Genomic DNA, 22,674 nt, shown 5'->3' with positions numbered 1-22,674 from the left:
AAAAAGGTCTAGTGGCTCACACAGTTCTCATCCTAATCACCTGGTAGGAAGGCTTCCTGCCTATAGAGATCAACAGTCTACTGTTACAGAGGGCTGTACTCCCACTGAACTAAGTGCAATACAATTTCTTTTTTTGTATTAGCTTTCTCCTTTTCTCCTAATCATGTGGTGGGGGATGATGGAGGTACAACAACCTCCATTTCTTTCAGCTCCTGCTGCCTTTAGTGTGTTTGGGCACATTGCTTCTGAATTACTTTAACATATAAATAATCTAGCTGGTACAACTGATTATTTTCCCAGGGTCCAGCTGAGTCCTCATTCCTACTCATTCCAATGTGCACTAATTACTGCGTATATTTTAGCATTGTGGCAGGTGTGGCTTTAAATTTCCTAATAGATAGGGTGTCCTCTTTCCTGGAGCCAGTATTTCCCTGCCTAAGAGAATATACTGAGCAGCTCCAACCGACTTCAGTGGGAGTCATGCTCCATGGCTTTTTTTTTTAATTATTATTTTTTATATCCAGCCTGTGTTTTTCCTGCTTAGATGTCATCCTCTTAGCCCCACTTACAGCCTGTGAAACCATCCTACTATTACCTTTCCTTCTGGAAACAAGTGACTACTTGGAGGATAGTCACATTGTGAAAGTATGTTATTTTACACCATCCAAAAATCTGGCTCATTCTGCTGTGTTTCCTTATGCATATGGATACTTACTTGGAGGTAAATACTACTTAGCTACTCTTAGTCTGTTTATAATTTCATATTCGAATGGATAGAAAATATTCTCTTTCTTGATCTGTTTTAATAAATATTTATGGTAACTTTTTGCATCTCTGTTCAGTAACCTTTAGCAATTTCCAAATACAAACTAGTCCTCTAAGTAATTCATAAAATAACAAAATTCTTCTTGATTCCTTTCTTCTTACTAAGAAGGAGAGTCACATTACTTCCACAAAGGAAGTTTTTCTAGTTGTTTTTCTAGGATTCAACAGGATTTTAATTTCAGAACCATGCCAGATGTTACAAATAGTTCAGTTCAGATGCTTTCATGCTTTTTCTCCTCTGTGCAATTTCAGTTTTCCCTACTTATTTTCTTTCTTTGACATGGAGCAGAGGAAGTTGCACTTAGGACAAATCATTGAGAGATCAACTGACTTAGCTTCTGTGATGATTTGAGTTACTGTATATTTGAACAACTGACTTAGGTAACTACTTCATCTGTTAGAAAATTCAGTTTTAAATAAATGGAACCGTACAAAAACAAGATGATAAAATCTGCAGTAAGCTTTACTGGATCTCTTGATCACAGAAACAAGGTATTGTGTGCTTTGTTCCATGTTTTTTTTTAAACTCTTTCTTTTCTTGCATATTTGGGGTCCTCTGCCCTAACATGATGATGGAGTGTGTGTGCCAGCATTTTCATTCTTCTCCTCCATTTTAAATGCTTACAGCTTCAAGTATTCAGTGAAAAATGGTTAAAAAAATTGTGAAAGAAACTTCAATATTCATCTTAAAGCAGAACTTGAAACTACAAATCTGTTGTAGAGGAGTGGGGAAGGGTGTCAAACTGCATGCTGTCGTGGGTGATTCATTATTTAACCTAACTGGTGTATCATAACATATGCTTGCCATCCAACAAAGGCAGGTACTGTACACCCTTTATAACTCCATCCCAGGTCTTTGGTCCTTGGAATCATAATCCCCTAAATTTTGTCTTTTTTAACACAGTAGCTAAAGCAAAACTGTAGCGAGGAGCACAGGTCTGCCTGCCTAAAGCTTTTCTCCATAGCTTCTTCGCTAAACACACATTAGAAACTCTGCAAAATGAACCTCACTATTCCTGGAGTCTTCTACCTCCTTTTGGTTTTTTTCAAAGTATATTATTAGTCCCACATTAAATTGCCATGCTTCATTGCACCGTATACATTTATAATCTGAAATACATCTGAGGTTCTTTTAGATACTGCGATGAGGAGGATCCTATGAGTTTTACAATTCCCTTACAGGGGAAATTCTCTTCCTTCTTTCTCCAAAAGGAATCCAGATACAGAAGGAAGTTTCCCTAAGTCATTGCAGGTGAGTATTTATTTATCTAAGTCCCACTGAACGCAACTGAAATAAAGCAATGACTTAGGCAAAATTATACAGAAAATTTGGTACAAAACAGATAACTGAACCTTAATCTTTCTGCTCAAAGGAGCTACTTTCCTGATCATGTTGCAGTCTTAATTATGACTGCAGTGAAACATAATCAAGTGCAAATCCAATACAATTTTTGCCTTTATTATTTCTCTATTCAATTTTATTTTCTGTACCTCCTCAGTCCACATACATTCATTCTGCCTTTCACCTTTAGTTGCACTGCAGACTGGAATTACACAATGAAAAACTGACATTTATAGTGGAAAATTGTTTAAAGAATTATTTGGAATATCAGCATTTTTCCTTCACTAGTGCAAAAGCTGTCCTTAATGTTCTTTTACTTCCTTTGCTCTTCCATCTATGAATTTCAGTGCCCTCATCCTCATTTATATGCTCATTTGTTTTACATTTCATTTATTGCTCTGACAGGAGCCAACTCCCCACCTCTTCCCTCCTCCTGCCCCAGCTTGTACTGGACAACTCTGCAGGTTTCGGCAAGATCACTTGTCTGCTTGAATTTCCGCAATCAAGATCTATGTTCAGAGAAGATTTATTGAGGAAACCACATGCATAATTAAATACTAGTGACCAAAAAAAATCTGGCATGTTCTTAACATTAAAGGGAAACTCCTTCAGGGACTACTTCCAGCTGGGTAAGAATTCTAAGTACTATACTGTTACACAGGAGATCTCCTCCCTGCTGTTCCAGTGTAACATGTTGGCCAAACTGCTGGAGAAAGCTTACAATATATGTAGCCTTTGAAATCGCATCCAAAGGAATTACAGCCTGAAGGCCATACTCTTGGTGTTGTGACATAACTAGACACAGCTAACTATGTGGAAAGGGCAAGCTCGTCCCTTCTTCTTAAAAAACACTCATACTTCATAGGCTGAGTTTGTGCTGACTCTCCAAAAATCCCACAAGGAACTGACTTCAGGCTGTACCTCTGCAACAGTCAGGAAGAAATCTGAAGCAGAGGACAGCAGCCTTTCCAAACAGAAAATGCATGAATGGACAGATAAAGATCTCAGCAGAAACATCAGTGCTGTCTCATCTGCAGGTGGAGAGCAAATGGAACCAAGGCTTTTATCTTAAATACACACTTAGAATGGGAAGGAAGTGTTGCAGTGACCTTTTGATTTTTTTCCTTTACAGACTGCCTGGAAAAGGTACAGAGTATTGTATGGGTTGCAGTCCGCTCTTTTTCACTGCCACAGTTCTACTGCATAGGGAACAGAATGACAAAATACTCATGCTCAGCTACGGAGATGTCTTTCATCTGCAAAGGGTAGTCCAGGGCCAGGTGAATCAACCTTTGCATAAAGCCACTGACCTCAGAGGAAAGGGCTGCCACCACTGCAGTAGCAGGTGAAACAGGAGAACTTCTCCCACTTTTATGGTCTAGCATGGAGGGTGCCATCCTCCCTCCCAGCTTCTATACACTGCAGTTTCATGGGCTGTTTATTTAATCCTGACTAATCCTGGACTTAAGTCATAGCCTTACGGGCAGGTGAGATGGAAAGCTGAAGCACATACTCTGTGAGAAAAAGGAAAGCGTAATACAAAAAGTAGATGCTTTTACTCCTCTTTCAGAAAGCAATCTAGATTATTAAAAATGCTAACTAAAGCAAAAAATCTGGTAATAAAAAGAGCAAATTATTTATACTGCTATTTAACAAAGTACTTCAAGATGTGTCCTTACTCTCTTTTTCTCTCCCAGATTTATTCTTTCTAAAAACAAATGCACAGAAAGCTAAACTTTTTAAAAAAAGTGAATGAAGCTTTCATAAAAGCTTCATTGATGAAGTCTTACACCAGAATTAAAGAAGGGGGTATCTGCATCACAGATTTTAGCATACCCCATTCAAACAACATGTCTTATACCCACAAAGATCGCTGAATTTCTACTAGTTATCAAAACATCAGACCTTTGTACCTGTAAAATAATAGCCTTAATGCTGAATTCATTTTGCAATTTGTGCTTAATTCCAAATACAGTTAAATATCAAAGATTTCACAGACCACTAAACTCCAGAATTTAGGATAAACTGCATTCTCCTTTGCAAGTAGTTTGGAAAAAGTTATCTAAGGCAGGGAAGTACTAGGACTCAGCTCTTCCTGTAAGTTGGTCAGCCTTTATTTTTAGTTTTCAATTGTCAGTATTTTTTTCCCTTTTGTAAAGGAAGTGTAAAGAACTGCCAGTACTTGAAGCTAAATTACTTTATTTACAGGTCCAGCATGACACAAACAGCACTGATGAAGCCACACAGCATTCAGTCCAGCACCTTCAGCTGGCATGACCTCTAATGCAAAGGAATAAAAGCTAACACTAGATTTAGTAACTAGTTTGTTGATCTCATACTACCTGAAAAAATGCCCCTGAAAACTCAACACCTCAGCGAAGGCATGAGCCACTTTTCCAGATTAAATTCTTAATGCTACTTCTAGATCAACTCTTTGTGGGGTCACATTGTGGTAGTAGGACAGCAATGCCTGTAAAAATAGCCACTAAATGCTTCCTTTACTGAAGTGCATGGGAATAGAGCAAGGCGAGGGATTCACTTGGTCCTGCTAAATTAGAAAAGCCACCTTATTTCATTGGAAGACCATAAAGGCTTCCAACTCAAATCCTATGCAGGCAAAACAAATCAAGTCTTAGATTAAATCTGACATCTGGGTGCTTTATGAACATCAGACTATAGCAAACATACTAAAATTGTGTTTGATCCCTATCCTGAGCTAGCGCTCACAGAGAAAAAGGTAGGAAACCTAGTACTATGAGAGTGTTAAAGGAGAGGGAAAGGTGTTTAGAACAGAAGAAAACCCAATATTTAAACAGGAAATATTGCTAGGCTGTAATTAATGCTTTCATTAAAGCTACAGTGCACACAAAGCCAAGATTTCCCGAAAGAAAATGCCAGAGCAGAAGGCTCTAGCAACAGAAACATCTCTGGTAAATGATGTCAAAAGCTGAAGTGCTTAGACTTTTTTATTAAGCGTAATCACTGAGGTGACATTTGTTCTACCAACCATTGCATATGCATGTGACTATCTTGTGTAGACCTACTGAAACTAACCTTTAAACTAGCCAGTCTAGGTACTTCTAAGCAGCACTGCTGGTGTATTTGTACAGGCCACAGAGGCCCCCGGGACTTCAGTAAATACCCAGCTGAATAGACCATACTGACCTCTTTGCTACAGTAGCTGAACTATAGCAGATCTGATGAAGCAGAGAGTTATCTCTTTTTAACAGAAGATTTCCTGCCTGACTGCATAAGATTCCTACAGGGGTTTTATTTTTATTTGAATAATACCTAGTTACAGATTAAGTGACAATTTAAAGAGATACTACCTTTATGCCTTATCCTATAAGGCTGATGATGAATATTCTGGAAGAAAGGCACATAGATCTACTCTAAAACTCTGCAGCTCCAGTAAATCTGAAAAAGTTTAACATGATTATTGTGAGCCTATTAAATCCCAGCTTTTCCTAAAGAGAATCAACCTTCTCCCCCTCTATGTCATTAAGTGAAATGTTTTAGACAAAGTTTCAAACAACACTTCAAACTTTGAGGAAGGAATGCAACAAAACTTCCTTCTTTAAAAAAAACAAAGAACACAAGTATATACGAGGACAAAGCCAGCAGTATCAAGAACAGACTCACAGTCAGAATGAAATGAAAATGGAAATGTAAGCTGTGGGAGAGGATTAGATACTGGAACGTGAACCAACAGGTAAGCAGGGAACCACAGGAAGAGGAATAACCACTAGCACCAACTAGCACAGAGAAGCCTTTAATTACCAGCTGCTCATTAAGCAGGTTTGTGAGAGTCTTTCAAGGTTGGAAAGCTCAGTTTGCAGAAAGGAAACAACTGCTAGGCCAGACAGGGACTATAACTTTCAGATACTTTTAAGCTCAATTCGCTATCCCACGTCTGGATACTCCCCAGACTCTCATTTAAGATCACCCTGAAACAAGAGCAACTAATAGGTTTGTCAGTCTTTTACATTAGTAGTCTTTTGTGTATCAGCTTGATTTTCCTCATCTCAGCACTTGGAAATTCAGTTAGTGTCTGCTGCCCAGGAATGCACGAGGACAGCAGGAACATGGAATGTTAATGCAGCAGAACCATAAACATACTGCACAGAACAGCAAGGAGAATTTTATTCCTATGGTCATTAAACCCTATCAACTTCTTTAATCATGTCCTTCACTTTCAGCAGGTGTATACATTATACAGGTGAGTCATTCCATATTTTTATTAAGAGTATCCAAGGCATAAGCAAAATGAAGCACAAAAACACTTGTGGAATTCCAAGTCTGAGCTTGTAAGCTGCCATTTCTGCACTATCTTCCTATTCATATGTTAACTCATTAAAAATGAAAACCCAAAACACATGACAGCAGAACAAGAACAAAATTAGTCATGTGAAAATAGTTTCTCTACTCGCAGTTTCCTCATATCATACAAAAGACTGCCATCTACTGTTGACATCACTAAGTTTTTAAATACATATTTCGCATGCATGGTAATGGACAATACTATTTTATATCACTACTGAAAAGGTGAAAACCTACTAAAACTAACAGTACTATGAAACCTATCTGAAAAATAAAGTCACTAGTACGCTATTTCCATAACCTAAAGCAATGGATCTGTGAGAGACACATTCTCCCATAATTCTAGCATGCTGTAGGATCTATAGCTTAATGGTTCTATGTCATTCCTGCCCAACCCCAGCTTAATCATTTCTGCTTCAGAATTAGTCACTTCGCTTGAGCTGATGCTCTGTTTTGTTTTCTCTTTACAAGTGCAGCTACCATCTATTCTCTCTCCCTTGCCTCCCCTTTCTCATGCTCCTTAAGGAAAAGGCAAGAAAAGTTAAGGTTGCAAAGGGATGGGAAACCAGAAGCAAGATACAGCCTGTCCTCAGGGAAGGAAAAGATGCAGAGGCCTAGAACAGTGCATCCATGATGGAGCAAGTCGTGTTTTCTAGTGGAGCCACCAGATTACAACCAACGAGTAAGAACTGCACTCACTTTGTTCTATTCCCAACCATTCACCTGGTGCCTCTGTGCCACAGTGCAGGCAATATCAGTGGATCATCTGAATTGATCGCAAGATGAGAGGAGGGATTACTGACAATGAATATTCCCTGCTGGCTACCCTGACCGTGGCAGGCAGAGGTGATAGTTTTAATAGGAGGAGTACTTATCCCATTGCCACTCGGTGTGAGGGGAAAAAACTGGATGCAGGCACTACTTTTCTGTTCTAGCCAGTCAGTGAAACCATGACATAAGCTACAGGGAAATGCAATATTGGCACCTTCAAGGCTTATTAAAAATAAACAGGATCACTGGGATCTGAAAGTGAGCTGTAAGGTAGCACTTGGATATCTCACTTGTGTGGCATTACATTTATTTAGATCCCAGTATAGTTCCTGTTACTGATTTCACACAGAGAACATTCTGTATTCACTGTAGCTATATCTGGTTGCAATTCAAATTAAAGTGAACAGATTCATATGATTAATTCAGTGAGAAAAAAATGATTCTCTATTAAAAAAATGCAAGCAATAAGGGCTTAGTAAATAAACTCACCATAAATTCACTCTACACAAGTCAGATCACTTGAGATTACATAAGTTTCAAAAGCAACCATCCTCTTTTCTTTGATAAATGCCTCAGGAAGTCACTCTGTAATCACAAGATAAACCAAAAGCCTTAAATCCATAAACCATATGATCTAAACCAACATCCTTAGCTTAGGTTATGGCCAAGTCCTCTTGTTCCACTGCCATTCAGATATGCAAACCCTGTTATTCTTGCTCATTCAAAGGTGTGTCAGAAGAAAAACACTACACGCTTTCCCATCTGCAAAATCTGAATAATTTATTCAGACAAACCTTAAAGAACCCTTTCAAACATCACAGTATATTAGTGTACAGTTAATGACAACTTCAGAAATCATGCTTTTGCTGCAAAGCATAAATTTAATGGTAAATTTAAATGGTAAACCACAAGAGGTTTTTTCATTATTTCAAAGCAGCATATCATTGATGACAAACTTACAAATAAATATTGTCAGGATTAAGATCTGCATTTAGTTTTGTGAAACCTCTGAATCGCCACAMAATCTGTGTGATGATTGTCACAATTAACAACATCCATTGTTGGCTGAAATAACACAGTTCAGAAGTATATTTTTAGGCAAACAGTATGTGTCTTGAGTTTCCATGGAAATATCAACATCTTTCAAACAAGAAAAATATCCTTCAGTGCATGATGGTATCATAGTGCACAATAAAAATGGTGTTTTGGTTTTAATCTCTGTTTTCCTGTTAACAGTATTTACTATTTTCCAAATTTAGTTTTAAGACAGATATCTGCTACAGGTTTTCAGAGATGTCATCACAGGATATTAACCTCTGGGGGAGAAGGACATATTTTCCTCAGGATTGATGCTCTTTTGTTGGTTTATCAAAGTAAGGAGTGTTGTCTTGTAGCAGATCTTTCCTGGGTACAAGCACTGTAACAGGAAAAAAAAAACCTGTAAGAATAATATCTTCCAAAAAATGTTATTTCAAATGATAAAATTGTTTTTACATTTACAAACAACAAATCAGGTTACTAAAATGAGAGTCTGGTAAACTGACAAGCAGCATAATGGTAACTATCTAAGACAAAACTGTATTAACATTTACCTTCTGTTTGTCAGAATACTTCCTTCACCTTTTTTCCCTTTAAAAGCATGGAAAATATTTTAATGACTTTAAGAATCCATAAAAAGGGCAAAGTGTTGCAATAACTTTTAGCAAGAGAGAGAATGGCAATTTTAATTTTGCTGACAATCCTGAGTCAGATTATGTTTACTGAAACAGTTTCAAAAATGAGTATTGAGTCTGACATATCGCGTTCCCCCATCTGATTTAAGGTCCATAATATTAATCCAGTTACACCTGTTTCAAAGGCTAACAGAAAATGAAAGTCATCACCACCAGCTCTTCAAAGAAGGGCAGCGTGTTGGGGTTTGTCTGATTATGCACCATTTTAACCTGCTCTTGGCTCAAAGTTCTGGCCATCTGGCTCTTCAGACGTCAGCTTGGCCTTTCTGCACAGAGGGAAGGAGCTATGTCATGTCACATTTGCTCAAGTAGCAGCAGCTGAAAGCACAGAGGGCTGAAAGCATAATGCTGTACTTTGACCAGGTCAGATACTAAGGGTACAGTAAACCCATAAAACATTGCGTGCGTGCCTGTGTGTCTGTAACACTGAGTAACATTCTGTCCAAAGTACACTGTTTTCCCATATATTCTAAGAAAAACTGATTTCCTTAAGGATATGTTTCTTTTGCGTCTGTGGGTTGATACTGATGCATTTAATAAGTTTCTAAGAGCTTTAAATAAAAATTCAATTGCATTTCTCTTACAGAGAAAACACAGATGAGTAAATTCATGGCAAATCATGTTGATCTATACAGCTACAATAGATGCATGAAAGCAATACAAAAAGAAAAAAAGAGGAATTGGATTTAAACTACCAAAAAACAAAACAAAACCCCCAAACAGATAAAGACTGAAAGAAGAGAATTTTTCACCTTCCTTTGCAAGCTAAGTGTTGAACATACACAGTCAACATAGCACATCAAAATCATCAGGACATACTGTATGTGTGGTATATCACTAAAATGTAAACTCTACTTGTATCAGCTTAATTTGAAGCAAAATAAATAAAACCAAGAAGTTTGTATGCTAGTGAATAATGCGACTCAGACTGAAACATTTTGCAAAAAAAAATTTCAGAAAGATTGTTTAAATGACTAACAAGCTTGTAACTCAAAATTTCTTCTCTTCAGTAAGCAAAATCCTGCCTAATTTAATTTTAAAAGACTTATCACTGAATCCAAACATGACTATACACTCCTTTGTCTCAGATTCTTATTAAGAGCAGCAATGTTGCCCTGTGCACTGCTTCCAAAGTCATGACAGCACTGAATGATCTCATTTGATAGAAAAAGTATTTTGATAGAAAAAGTATATCAGTATTTTTCTTCACTATCCAAAACTAGTTTTGGCTTTTCTTTTCAAGATATATACTAAATAGTTATTTTAGAGATGTAAGTTTGCAAAAAACCCCACCAGATAGCTAAATTACATACTGTCAGCTATAATACAAAAAGCTAAGCATGAGAAAATTCTGACAGTTTCTGGGGAAACAAGCTGCAGTCACAGGTTTCAGAAACGTATCTTACCTAGCTTCTCTTTCCCCTCTATTTTTCACACAACAAAACAACTAATTACTTTTTTTTGTTTGTTTTCACTCAGGCTGAAATAAGGGCATTATACTAAGTTAAATACAGTCCAGATAAAATATTTTATAACACTGAATTTTTTCCAAGTAGGCCAGCATACTTTCAATGACAGCAAAGTGAATCTTCATCTACAAAGTTTCTAAAACAAACATGCAGCACATAATATGAAACATTATGGAAAGTAAACTTTGCAACTAAATTCACTTATTTTCATTTGCGAACAAAGAGCAATTCATCTAGCCACTTTAGAGTATACTGTGGAAGATTTTTAATGTTTTTACTATACTTTTAATAATTTAAAAAAGAGCTTATTCAGAAGCAAGTTAAGTTCACACTATTTCTTTCATTCTAAAAACTGTAAACTAGAAAACCATAAATATAAGAATGTTTTCATTTTCCATTAAATTTCCTCTCCTGGACAACTGAAAGGTTTTAAAAATTTATTTATTCTTGTTTCTGCAAATGAAAATATTTCCACCATCTTTTTATAAAATGAAGCCCAAGCCTCTTATTTAATACAAGAATAAACCAAAAAAAGTAGCAAGGGAGCTAACTGTAATTCTATCAGCATGATAAAAGTCACCACAGAGTGTGAAGAGTAACAATCAGAAGGGATGATTTTGCTCTACTACAGCTTCTTTAACCATAGTTGTACTGGAATTGAACACCTGTACAATTTACTACACCTAAAAGCTCAGACAGCTTTGCTTTACAAGCAGGCAAGGATGGAAACAGCAGGATGAGATATTCAATAAAGAGGAACAGCAGTGGAAACCGCACCCATTCACAGGTACAATTTTATATAGCACACTTATGTTATTCAGCATAAATTGCTAACAAAACATGGAGCCAACTGTCTCAGATCCCTACAAATTCTGAACTTGCTTCCAGAAATTTTCTAATGGCACACTCTGTACTGCCTCTGATACTAAGTTCTAGTAAGTGCTATACTAGATTTGCCTAGTTCAAAGTGCTATCTGACAGTATTCAAAACTAGATTCTTAGGAAAGGTGCAAATGCACTAAAACCTGTTTATAGAATGGCATTTAGGGATGAACTTTCTGTTACTGATTGACATACTATGGCAAAAAGGTCCATACACTCTTCTGGGAAAGAGAGTAACTTTTATTCTTTTTATTACAATATCAAGCTGAACATCAAATTTGATCTTCTGCTTTTGTGTTTGAGTAATACACTGCTGCTGGTCTCAAAGATTTCTCATAACCTTTATGAATTATTTATTGTGTAAAATAAAAATACAATTCTTTTTATAAGCTTTGAATTTAAATTCTAACTTCAGCGAATGCTCTCCCGTCCTGGCATAATGAAAAGGTATAATAGGAATACCTACCATTCTATCAATTTTTATGCTATTCATTGTTATAGTATGAACTTTTATCATGATGCTTTGGAATTCCTTTCTAAACATTCCTGATATTTTACTAGATGATTACATATGAAGACTTCAAATATTTCTCACTTCAGAGTATATTCCAAACACACACATAAAATATACAACTTTCACATTATGATGTTTTGAGATTTGTTTTGCTCTTTAATATTCAGGTAAACCATAACTGATCAGTTTCTTTTTGTATCATCTCATAAAAATTACTATAGTAAAATTAATTATATGGTGATAAGCAAAGCTTACACCTACCCAAAATGAATATAGAAAAAAAATAGTAATGGGCACTACTGGAACAAGTCCAGCGAAGGGCTACAAAGATGATTTGAGTTTGACTACAAGGTATAAAAGGACTTCTCAAACTCTGAAATTTTGGATTCTGGTTTAGAGGCTTTGCATCCAGGCCATCATTGTGTCACAAATCTTCCAAGACATGATTAGGGGACTGGAGCATCTCTCTTATGAGGAAAGGCTGAGAGAGCTGGGCCTGTTTAACCTGGAGAAGAGAAGGCTGAGAGGAGATCTTATCAACGTGTACAAGTATCTGAAGGGAGGGTGTCGAGAGGATGGGACCAGACTCTTTTCAGTGGTGCCAAGCAACAGGACGCGAGGCAACAGGCACAAACTGAAACACAGACGCTTCCATCTGAACATGAGGAAAAACTTCTTCACTGTGAGGGTGACAGAGCACTGGCACAGGTTGCCCAGAGAGGTTGTGGAGTCTCCTTCTCTGGAGATATTCAAAACGCGCCTGGATGCAATCCTGTGCAATGTGCTCTAGGTGACCCTGCTTGAGCAGGGGGGTTGGACTAGATGATCTCCAGAGGTCCCTTCCAACCTCAGCGATTCTGTGATTCTGTGATTTCCTTTTTCCAGTCTTCAGGAACCTTCCCTGATTGCCATCAGCTTTCAAGGATGATTGAGAATGGCTTTGCAATGACATCAACCAGCTCCCTCAGCACCTGTATGTGTTCATTCCATCAGGCCCCATGGATGTCTCTATGTCCAATTTGCTTAAATATTCCCTAGCCTGATCCTCCTTTACCAAAAGTAAATCTTCCTTGTTCCAGATTTTCTCACTGGTGCCAGGGACCTGGGATTCCTGAAGGCAAATTTTACCATTAAAGACAGCAAAGAAGGCATTCAAGTGTCTTGGCCTTTTCCATGTCCTTTGTCAAGAAATCTCCTGCCCCATTCATGAGCAGGCCCACATTTTTTTTTCCTTGTCTTCCTTTTGCTGCTGATATATCTCCAGAAGCCCTTCTTGTAGCCCTTCACACCCCTTGCCAGGATCAACTCCAGGTGGGCTCAGGCTTTCCTAACCCCATCCCTGCACACTCAGGCAGCGTTAGAATATGAATTGGTATTAGAATATGAATGCATGTGACCTTTGCAAGAGAAGTTCTGCCTTAGAGTCTCTGTTGGAGTTCTCTGAACAGCTCTCATGAGGCTACCACAGTGTGCTTGGATTTCCAGTAGTCCCTCACCTAACACTTTTAAGAAAACAGCTGCCATATTATGAGAGAAGGTCTTGCATGGATAAATCACTGGTTAAACTGTGGAAAGTGAAGGGTAAATTAACTGTTCTCCCAATGGAGAGATGTCACAAGTGGAATTCTGCAGGCATTTTTTCTGGAATCTGTGCTGTTTAACATATATGTAAGTGACCTGGAAGAGCAGGTGAACAATGGACTGTTTTTTAATGATACTATCAAAAATAATAATATTAGAAAACTGGCCTACTGTGAAGAAGTGCAGAAGGATATTAAGAGACAGAGTAACCAGTAAAATGGCTGACAAAGTTAAATATAAAGAAATGCAATGCAAACAGGTAAAAAAAAATACTAGCTTCACACAAAGTGATGGCCTCAAAGCTGACTGGTGAGAGTGAGAGTGAATCATTCAGGTGAGAGTTCAATGAATACAAGATAAACTTTTAAATAATAAAAAAGCTAAGCACAGTGATCAGCAGCAGCTAAAAAATGAATTTTAGGATTAGGAATTACTAGGAAATGAATGGAGAACAAAAGAGAAAACGTCATCATGACATTGTTCAAATTGCTGGTTTGCTCATAGCTTGACGACTGTGTGCAGCTCTGACGCCCTCATCTTAAAAAGGCTGTAGTAGAATTAAAAAAGGTACAGAGGAGGGCAGGAGAATGATCACAGGCATTCAGCAGTTGTTTCATACAGAAGCTATCCCATAGGTGGAAAAAAAAAAAACACAGGGGAGGCAATAAGGGGCTAAAAACTCATTAGCAGCTTGGCAAAAACAGATACAGATTGACAGGTAGGAGGCAGGTTCAAAACAAATTAGAGAAAGTTATTTTCACACAAACCACAGTAAATTCTTTGTCAAAGGCACTGCGGATGCAAGAAATTTGCATGGGTGATAGGGAACAAGCACATGAGAGAGAATCCACTGAGGATATTTAAAACAGAAATGGTCTCTGGCTCAGTAAGTGTAAATAAGTAAGATGTTAATAGCTGGAGGATGTGAAAGTGCTATGGAAAGTACTCTTGGTGTGTTCCTGCTCTTTTACTGCCATTTGCTTATGACCCTGTGGAAGGCACGACACTGGTCTGGACACACCTTTGGACTAAACTAGTAAAGGTGTTCTAAAGTTAAATGTTTATTACTTTAGGGAACCTAAAATTGGAAATAGCTACAAAGATTTATAAAGACACCAGTAAACAGAAGTGAAAGGAAACAATGTAAACAACTAAAGATTTCTCCTACAGCATGCAGCTAAACCTACTATTTCTCTTGAGTTTGACTACAAGGTATAAAAGGACTTCTAAACCAGAATCCAAAATTTCAGAGTTTGAGAGGCTTTGCATCCAGGCCATCATTGTGTCACAAATCTTCCAAGACATAACTTGGTCAGGTACATTAAAATTTAAAATGTCAGTACAAGGTTTTAAATAGAAGACTACACTCAAACCTAAAGGGAAAAAACTACTCTGTGGGCAGCAAACATCATAATTCTCCTCAGGTAGCTTCTACCTGTTGGGTAGCACCTACAGACACTGTGGCTGATTTAAACATACGCTGACTGAGTAGCCAGTACATGCACGTGGACTTGTCAGCTAGATGCTGTCACTGCTAATGGATAAGGAGGAAAAATGGATAACTGAGTTATAACTTCTTTTCCTCAGTGATGACATTAAAGGCAGTCTCTGCCTCTCTATCAAGCCCCCATAATTCACAAAATCTGTGTAGAAAGTTTGCATCTTTGAGGTTTCTACCTCTCATGGGTAGTGACATCAATCAACAGGCTTAAATTACCAAGTGTACAGGCAGATATATGGACAACAGACAAACATTTCCCCTTTCTGTCCCTCTGTTTAGTTTTCAAGTTTTATATTTATTTACTGAATTTCAACATCTTTTAACGTTTTTTTAACATGCAGTTTTACTCACGTATTTTGTCAGAATCTGTGTGAACTGCCTGAATAACAGAAGTTCTGAGAATCACTTCAACGTCTGAAGCTATTTTCAGAAGCTAGTAAAGGAAGAAAAATAAGAACAGAGTAACTTAAGTGACATACAATTTTCCTTACAGGCATTTTCCATACTAGAGAGCTATTCTAATATCAAAGCCAGTCAATTCTATTACTCAGAAAGCTATTGACTATCTACACATAGCTTTCATTCCGGGATCCCAGAGTACCTTACAAGTTGATATATTAGCTACCCTGATATATGTTCCCCTGAGGAAGGGAACTAGTCATCTGGTTGGTAACATGCAGCAGTAAGACCTATAAATCCAGTTAAAACTGCAAAGGAATAAGGTAGAAAACAATTACCAAAACAAGTAACTCATTTCAATGATTATAGGCACTGGCAAATGACTCAAAAGCAGCATCTGACTATCTCTAATGAGATGGGTAATCTGGCTCTTTTAACATTCCTACTCTTGTAATAAGGAGACAAAAATAGGGGCAAATTACAACAAGAGTTAGCAATCCTGAGCTTTCACAGGAAAGCAGTGCCGGAACAAGACGTTCCAATGTAAGGACTAACAGAGGCATGATTACGTGGTAAAAGCCCTGGAATTACGTCCCTCATTGACAGGATAAACAGAGGCACTCTGTCAATTTTGCTGAGTGACCAGCAGAAGCCTAGTGCTTGTTTGCGTTATACCTCTGTCAGAAATAAATGAAATTGCACAAGTGAGACACTTTGGGAGACAATGTCTATATCTATATTGGGAAGCAGGGAGTACCAACAGGAGTGAACCTTTACAGCATAAGAGTTAGGGCTGAGGATCTGACAACTACACTATCTTTCTCTGCCCCCCCTTTTCCCCTTTAAAGTGTTTGAGCTAGGTATCATCTAGTTCCCCCTACTGAATGCCCATCAGTAGCTAGAATGCATTAAGCTTGCCTTGAAGCATGATTTCCATTTCAGCTTCATCTTAAAGTAATCCAGTCACATGCTCTAAACTGCTTCACAAAACAAGCCAAATCACAGCACATGTAGACAACCAGGACAACTTAAAAAGTGCACTCCTGACCTGAACTAAAATGCTAGGGTAGATGCAGCCACTGCACCCCACAGTCTAATATTGAAAATGGTTATTCCCATCTTCTTAGGTCACTTCATACCTAAATATTTAAAGTCACACTCAAAGACATTGCAGCATTCTACTCTGGCAGAGTAAAACACATTTGGTTGGCCAATATTCAATTTTAATCTGACATCTAAAGCAAAACAGCATATCACTCCCATGTTTATACAAATAAGTGTCCAAATTCTCAAAAGTCCTATACTGTCATTTGATTCAGTTGCATTAATGTCACTTCAGCATATATATATGTTCGATAAAGACTATGACAGTTTACATGATGTTCTAGGATTCTGTAGTTCTGATAGAAGTCTAGAATTTCTTCCACTTATCCATTCAATCAATATATCAGTTAACTCATATTAAAAGGTATTATATGCATATTTTGTAGGCTGCCATTCCTAACAAATACAGATTTACAAATTACAGTAGGTATTTTTCCTGTACATCAATAACAAAAAGAACATACAATTTAACAGATCAGAAGTCCAGGACACAAATGCAGAAGTACTACTACAGGGGCCTGACAACAAGCAGATAATACTAACTAAATGCTCAGAACTATTTATGTTACTGTCCAGCAGCTGGAATGATGTAAATGTCTAGACTTATTTCTGCAATGGACAGATGGAGGCACTTCTTTCCAACATATCACCTCTCAAAGTTAGTAGAAACTGCATACAGGTGCCAACGACATTGTATAAACAGTTCCTTAAAAGGATGAATGACAATGACTAAATCATTCCCTCAGTATGGGTGGTAATAACTAAAAAATCTAAAACACAGAAGTGTCATTTGAGGCCTCTGCAGGTTTTGGAAAAATTACTCAGTAAAAAGTGCTAAAATAGCAACTGAGCAAAAGTAACTTATATAGTGTCATAACAAAATATTATATTCCTTTTGGAACATAATGTTTTCACCACAAGGAAACAGGAAACAAAAAACAGCAGTAGAATTAATACCTCTATATTATAATAAAGCCAGGACCAGTTAACAGTTCTCCCCTTGCCGCTAAAGAAGGATGCCTAACTTGTGAGCAGGAATCAAAATAAGTTTCCATCTCTGCCAATAATGCAGGATATTATTTAATTTCTCCATATCTTTGTGTACTTGTCTATACAACAAAGACAGGTAAATTTAAGTGACCCAAGCTCCAACAGATTTTTTAAGAAAAATACACAAAACATTTACACAAAAAAGCAGCAACACTAATAAAATTAGGGGAAAAAAAACTGTTTATCAACCTCAGAATAAGTGCATCAAAGTACTAGAAGGTGCTTTTTCTTTGTTTATTTTGGTGCACGCAAAATTGTATGACATAGTATATATATTTATATATCAATGGAGGTATCAATATGTTTGTAAACAAAGATCCATGGAAGCACCTTTTAGAATTTGCCTTGCTCTCTCAATGTCTCAATAAATGTTTGCATTAGTTCAGATAATCTTTCAGAAGAAGGCATGAATTTTCAGGCAAAGTGGGAAAAAAACATCAAAACAAAGGTACCTCATTTATTTTCTCTGCAGATGTCTCATTTTGGTTATTTTTGAATTCTTCGTTTATCTTTTGTCTTGCAGCTAAACAAAGTAAGGAAATAAAGCATGAACAAAACAATTTTAGCTTTACTTTTTCAGTGGCTCAAACCCCACATTCCTAAGGCCTTTCTAGCTGTCTCAGGGCAGCTTGTTAACCTGGTTTATGTCTACAATCCTTGGGCTACCTACTTCTTTCCATTAAAAGAAAAATTTCATCCCCTTCCTTGTGCCTTCAACCCCAAGTTTTAATACAAGATTTCCATGGAATTCACATGATAGTGTCTTATTTTGATTTGATTGGTATAGGGATAAAATATAATGCTATGACTGCTCATCTAGTATTCTGAGATTTAAAAAGAATTAACATACAGACACCATTACTAAAAGTTTCCATTACTATAGAAGCAATATTGATCCCTTGAACAGCGACTGTACATAAAGAGGACCAAGTCAAATGCTTAGCACAGTTAAACATGTTTTGACTGGACTGAGGGGTGGGGGGAGAAGCTAAAAAATCCCAGAAAGATCACCAAGGCTCCAAAAAGAGACATTTTCAGCAACATTATACTTAAGAAATATGGCACAAATCTAACAATGAGGTTTTTGTTTCAACTTATAGGATGTCTGGTTATGGACACAGAGGTTTCCTCAATGACTGCCTATTAAAACTGGAAGGCAGTCATTTAAAGGAAGATTATTTTAGGAATTACTCACTTTCTAACTATATTATTTTGCCTACTACCCAACTGTGTTGTCACTAATCCCCCTAAATTTCTTCTCTTTTACAAAATATGCACAAACACATATGGTAAAGAAAACCAGAATGAATGTTAATTCTCTCCCCTCCATTTTTTCCATAAACTGGAATTAACATACCCTGCCTCACATTAGCACTGTTGCTTCTGTTAACAGGACAAAATAGCATTAATGACTTGATATCCTCTGTCTTTGCCACACACTCTCACAACAAACACAAGGGAAAAAATGGTGAAGTTGCAAAGAAAAGTGAGAAAGAACCAAATACAGTTAATCACTTCTCTTGAATGGCTAAACTGGATGAGACAGGGAAATTATTGTTGAAATTACAGCTACCTTTAGTTGACATAAGCCAATCCTGATAACAGAAGAAGTACTCCTGTCTCCTTCCCTTGCATTTTGGTTCTTTCATCACCTACTCACTGGTCCCAACAGAAGCATTAGCATAGTTATGTACTACCGGGCACTGCAAAATTAATTTGAGTTAACATCAGCCACCTCCACATCCTCCAAAACAGTGGTAATTTTTAGCTCCCTTCTCCACCTTTTATATAAAATTTTTCTTTGGGGGGGGGAGGGGTGCATGACAGAACCCTCCCAGCAACATGCATGTGACTCCCTCAACTGATTTGGAGCTGATTAGAGGCCCTATCAAGTCTTCACAGCCACAATGACGGTTACTTTAAGAATCAAATATACTCAGGCAATGTAACACTCAAGGAGAAGAAAGTTTCACAGAAAGAGAGAGGTGAGCATTTACCACAAAAAAAAACAAAAAAACCCCCTTACCTTCTAGGGCTCTGGTATCATTTTTAAAAACCTCTTGTCGGGTTCTGTGTAACAATTTAAAAAGCTTCAAAACCTGTCAACAAAATATCAGTAGAATTTGTTTGCTAACAAGATTCTTATTTTAAATGAGCATGTTGCAATTAAGGATATTTTGCTTGATATTTTATGTTCTTTCATTTAGTATGTAACTTGGCTGGAAATCAGTTTCTCAGATACTATGTCTCAATTCTTGATCAAATAATCCACAGATAAAGCAGCTGGAAATCAAGGAAATCAAAATCCTAGACAGTTCTGGATGTTTCAAATTCATCTGAGATGCAAGAGACTACTGTCACTACACTTATAAATAATCACTTTGCATGACAAGGATCTAATCCTGAAAATACATTCATGCAAACATATTTCTCATGACAATAAATATCAGAAAAAACAAAACAATACAATCAGAATAACTGTACAAGTCAAGGCACCTAAACAGACTTTCAAGGGTATATAGTTGGATTTAATACTCTGATTACAAAGAAAGAAATGTAAATGGCTGAAGTATTCTCACATGTGAGAAAAGAGAATTTTAAAAGGGTCTCAACTAGCAGATTAACTAATTAGCACAATTATTTTTAATATCTCTGTATAATGCTTAGGTATGATCTTCTACAGGTGACATGGCAAAATCAACACAAAACAAAGTCCTTCCCTAAAAATAACTATCAGGTCAGCAAACAAAAACCTCAGTAAGAACAAACATCCAGAAAGATTAGGATTTACAATGTAGAGATGACAGACCTCAGTATGGATGTAATGCAAAACTATGGAGAATGACAGCTCATAGACATATGGTTTTGGCTGTTTATTCATACATACTGTCATGACTTACAGGAAATGCCAGGAAATCCTGACAATCACCGACAAGCACCAAAAAGTCTGAGAACATTTTAAAGTTAATTTTAGTACTTCCTTGTGTGTTTAGGCACCTCTAGAAGGCACAATTTTAGGTATTTTCTCATAATCTTAGATTGTTTTCTCACAATCAATATTCTAAAAATTTCTTAGAAGAAACACAGACTGTATCTAAGAAATGACCATCTTCTTCGTTAGCATACTTTGTATCTGTGAGCTGGAGATGCAAACAAGTCTATCCCCTTGAAGCAAAAGGGCAGTGACATGTGACAGCAGCCAATAAATATATCCCAGCAGGGCTCTGAAAAAAGTGTTGCTCATACTTTCAATCTCTCTATGACAGAGAGAGATGGCAAGCTTCTCTGAAAGTTATTACTCCCAACAGGTATCAATACATTTTTAGATTTTCAAGCTAAGTTCTCGCCCTCAGCTCAGCTGTTACTTGGCTACACCTTAAGACAATTCATCCAGAAGTGTACACGCACAACATGACAGTTAAGAAGGGGAAGAAGTCATAAAATAGTAAGAACAGGTAATCTTCCAGTTTAATACTGCTTCTATAACATAACAGTATCAAGGAACTACTTACAATATTAAGGGACAACTTACAAATAGCAACAAATTCAAATGTCGCTTTACTTCAATGGAGTAAAGTGCTTTATAATTGCTATTGTAATTTATGACTAAACATGCTGCTGTTGAGCATACTTCTGGATTACAGACCTTTCTGGAAAGAAGATAAACTAGTGCATTCCCAGTCATTTAAATCTTGGGGATGTTTCTTTAAGTTAAAAACTTCCATCACTTTTACAAGACTTAAAGCATAATCTGACAAACAAATGTGAGCAAACACATATAAAAGAGCACATTAACTCCTTTTTGCCTTTCTTGTCCTTAATAATTCACAGCTAACCAGGACTAGGCTGTCTTCAATTGCAGTGTTCCCTCCGTGGCTAAAACTGTGGAAAGTAGAATGGATAGAATTAAGAGATAGCATATAAGTTCTTTCTTCTATAGGCATATTTTAGGAGATTTGACTAAATTATTTGAACAGTATGTCTTGAAATATTTTTAGCCTGTAATATTTTACCATCTCTGCAAATAGCAAAGTTAATATTACAACTATTTTGAATCAAAGACATATGTAAGGTGAAAACAGAGGCCATATTTTCTGATTATTTCAAACTCTTTCTTCAGTCAGTACTTTTCAGATATCTTCCTCTAGTGCTTTTTGCTATTTGCTTATTTGTGCAAACCCCACACGATGTTTTGCATAACATCAGGTCACAGAAGTTAGAAGGATAACATTAGATGATTTCAAGGCAGGGTCTACCAGTGCACTGACTCCTTCCAGCACTGTAGTCATCTAGCAAAACACGTAACCCCCATAATAACCCATTAGGCTTTATAACACTTCTGTTCTGAGACAGGGGGTTCAAATCCCCCAAAAAGCAGGCTACATTGGAAAAAATGAAAGGTTGAGATAAGCACCTGCTTTTCTGCCATTGCTTTTCTACACCTTCCCATCATAATTCATTGTTAATGAATTTCAGCCACTACTTCACTGCCCTCTCTCAGCTTCTGCCTCTTTTTTCCATGATGGCCTTCGCATACAAAAGCCCACCTTCTATCACCAGCTGTCCTTCTAGTCCTAAAGCCTCTGCTTGTTGATGCTATAAATGCTAGCAAATGTTAGGAAGAAAGGTCCTACCCTGCAGTGAAATTTAAGAAAAAATTCCCCAGCATCTCTAAGTATACAAATACATTGCAAATCCAATTAGTATTTACATTTTCAGGCTGCAAATCCGAGGGGGAACATAGCCTGTCTTCTTCAGTGCTGTGCACATTACCATCAACTCAAAACAACTGAGCACCAAGCTCAAGACTGACAAAAAACCGCGATCCTATTTGCACATCGTGACATTAAGCCGTCCAGGGCACGCCTTCCCTCAATATCTGTGGCACGCTAAAGCACGACTAACTCGGAAAAAGTTTAAATGCTTTATTCTAAGTGGCCCCGCACCTCCTGCCAGCTCTCCTTTCCCCTCTGACAAGCAGCCCATCCCCGGGGGCGGGCCCTGCTTCTGGCCCCGGGCAGCCAGGCGCAGCGCTCCTCTGCCCTCCGCTGCCGGCCGTAGAGCGGCCCGGGCCGCCCCGCACGGCTCCTCTCCACCCCTTCCCCACAGGCTCCGTCTCCACTTCACTGGAGGCGACTCCGAGCATCGGGGAGGCCGCAGGGGCAGAGGATGCCCGCCCGCCC

At 37.6% G+C, this 22,674-nt stretch overlaps 1 protein-coding gene across 7 annotated transcripts in view; it reads right to left on the bottom strand.

Annotated features, from left to right (window-relative positions):
* LYRM7 (LYR motif containing 7) overlaps positions 1–22,674 on the bottom strand; it is a 31,228-nt gene that overhangs the window by 6,598 nt on the left and 1,956 nt on the right. For 2 of the 7 annotated variants that reach the window (XM_026081955.1, XM_026081956.1), the window contains 5 exons: positions 20,618–21,373; positions 19,518–19,590; positions 17,944–18,014; positions 15,290–15,371; positions 8,020–8,675 (listed from right to left, as the gene is read on the bottom strand). In XM_026081955.1, the coding sequence (XP_025937740.1) occupies positions 8,599–8,675; positions 15,290–15,371; positions 17,944–18,014; positions 19,518–19,590; positions 20,618–20,680 (366 nt within the window). In that variant the 5' untranslated portion in view covers positions 20,681–21,373 and the 3' untranslated portion in view covers positions 8,020–8,598. Of the gene's footprint in view, positions 1–8,019; positions 8,676–9,105; positions 9,310–15,289; positions 15,372–17,943; positions 18,015–19,517; positions 19,591–20,617; positions 21,374–22,202; positions 22,616–22,674 lie in introns of those variants that run through there. The other 5 variants (XR_003256054.1, XR_003256053.1, XM_026081952.1 and 2 more) reach the window with 5 other exon arrangements.

This window comes from Apteryx rowi, unplaced genomic scaffold, assembly GCF_003343035.1.
Source record: "Apteryx rowi isolate R43461 unplaced genomic scaffold, aptRow1 scaffold_563, whole genome shotgun sequence".
NCBI lineage: Eukaryota > Metazoa > Chordata > Aves > Apterygiformes > Apterygidae > Apteryx > Apteryx rowi.
The sequence above is the reverse complement of the archived record's forward strand: the minus strand, read 5'-3'. Positions and strand labels throughout refer to the sequence as shown.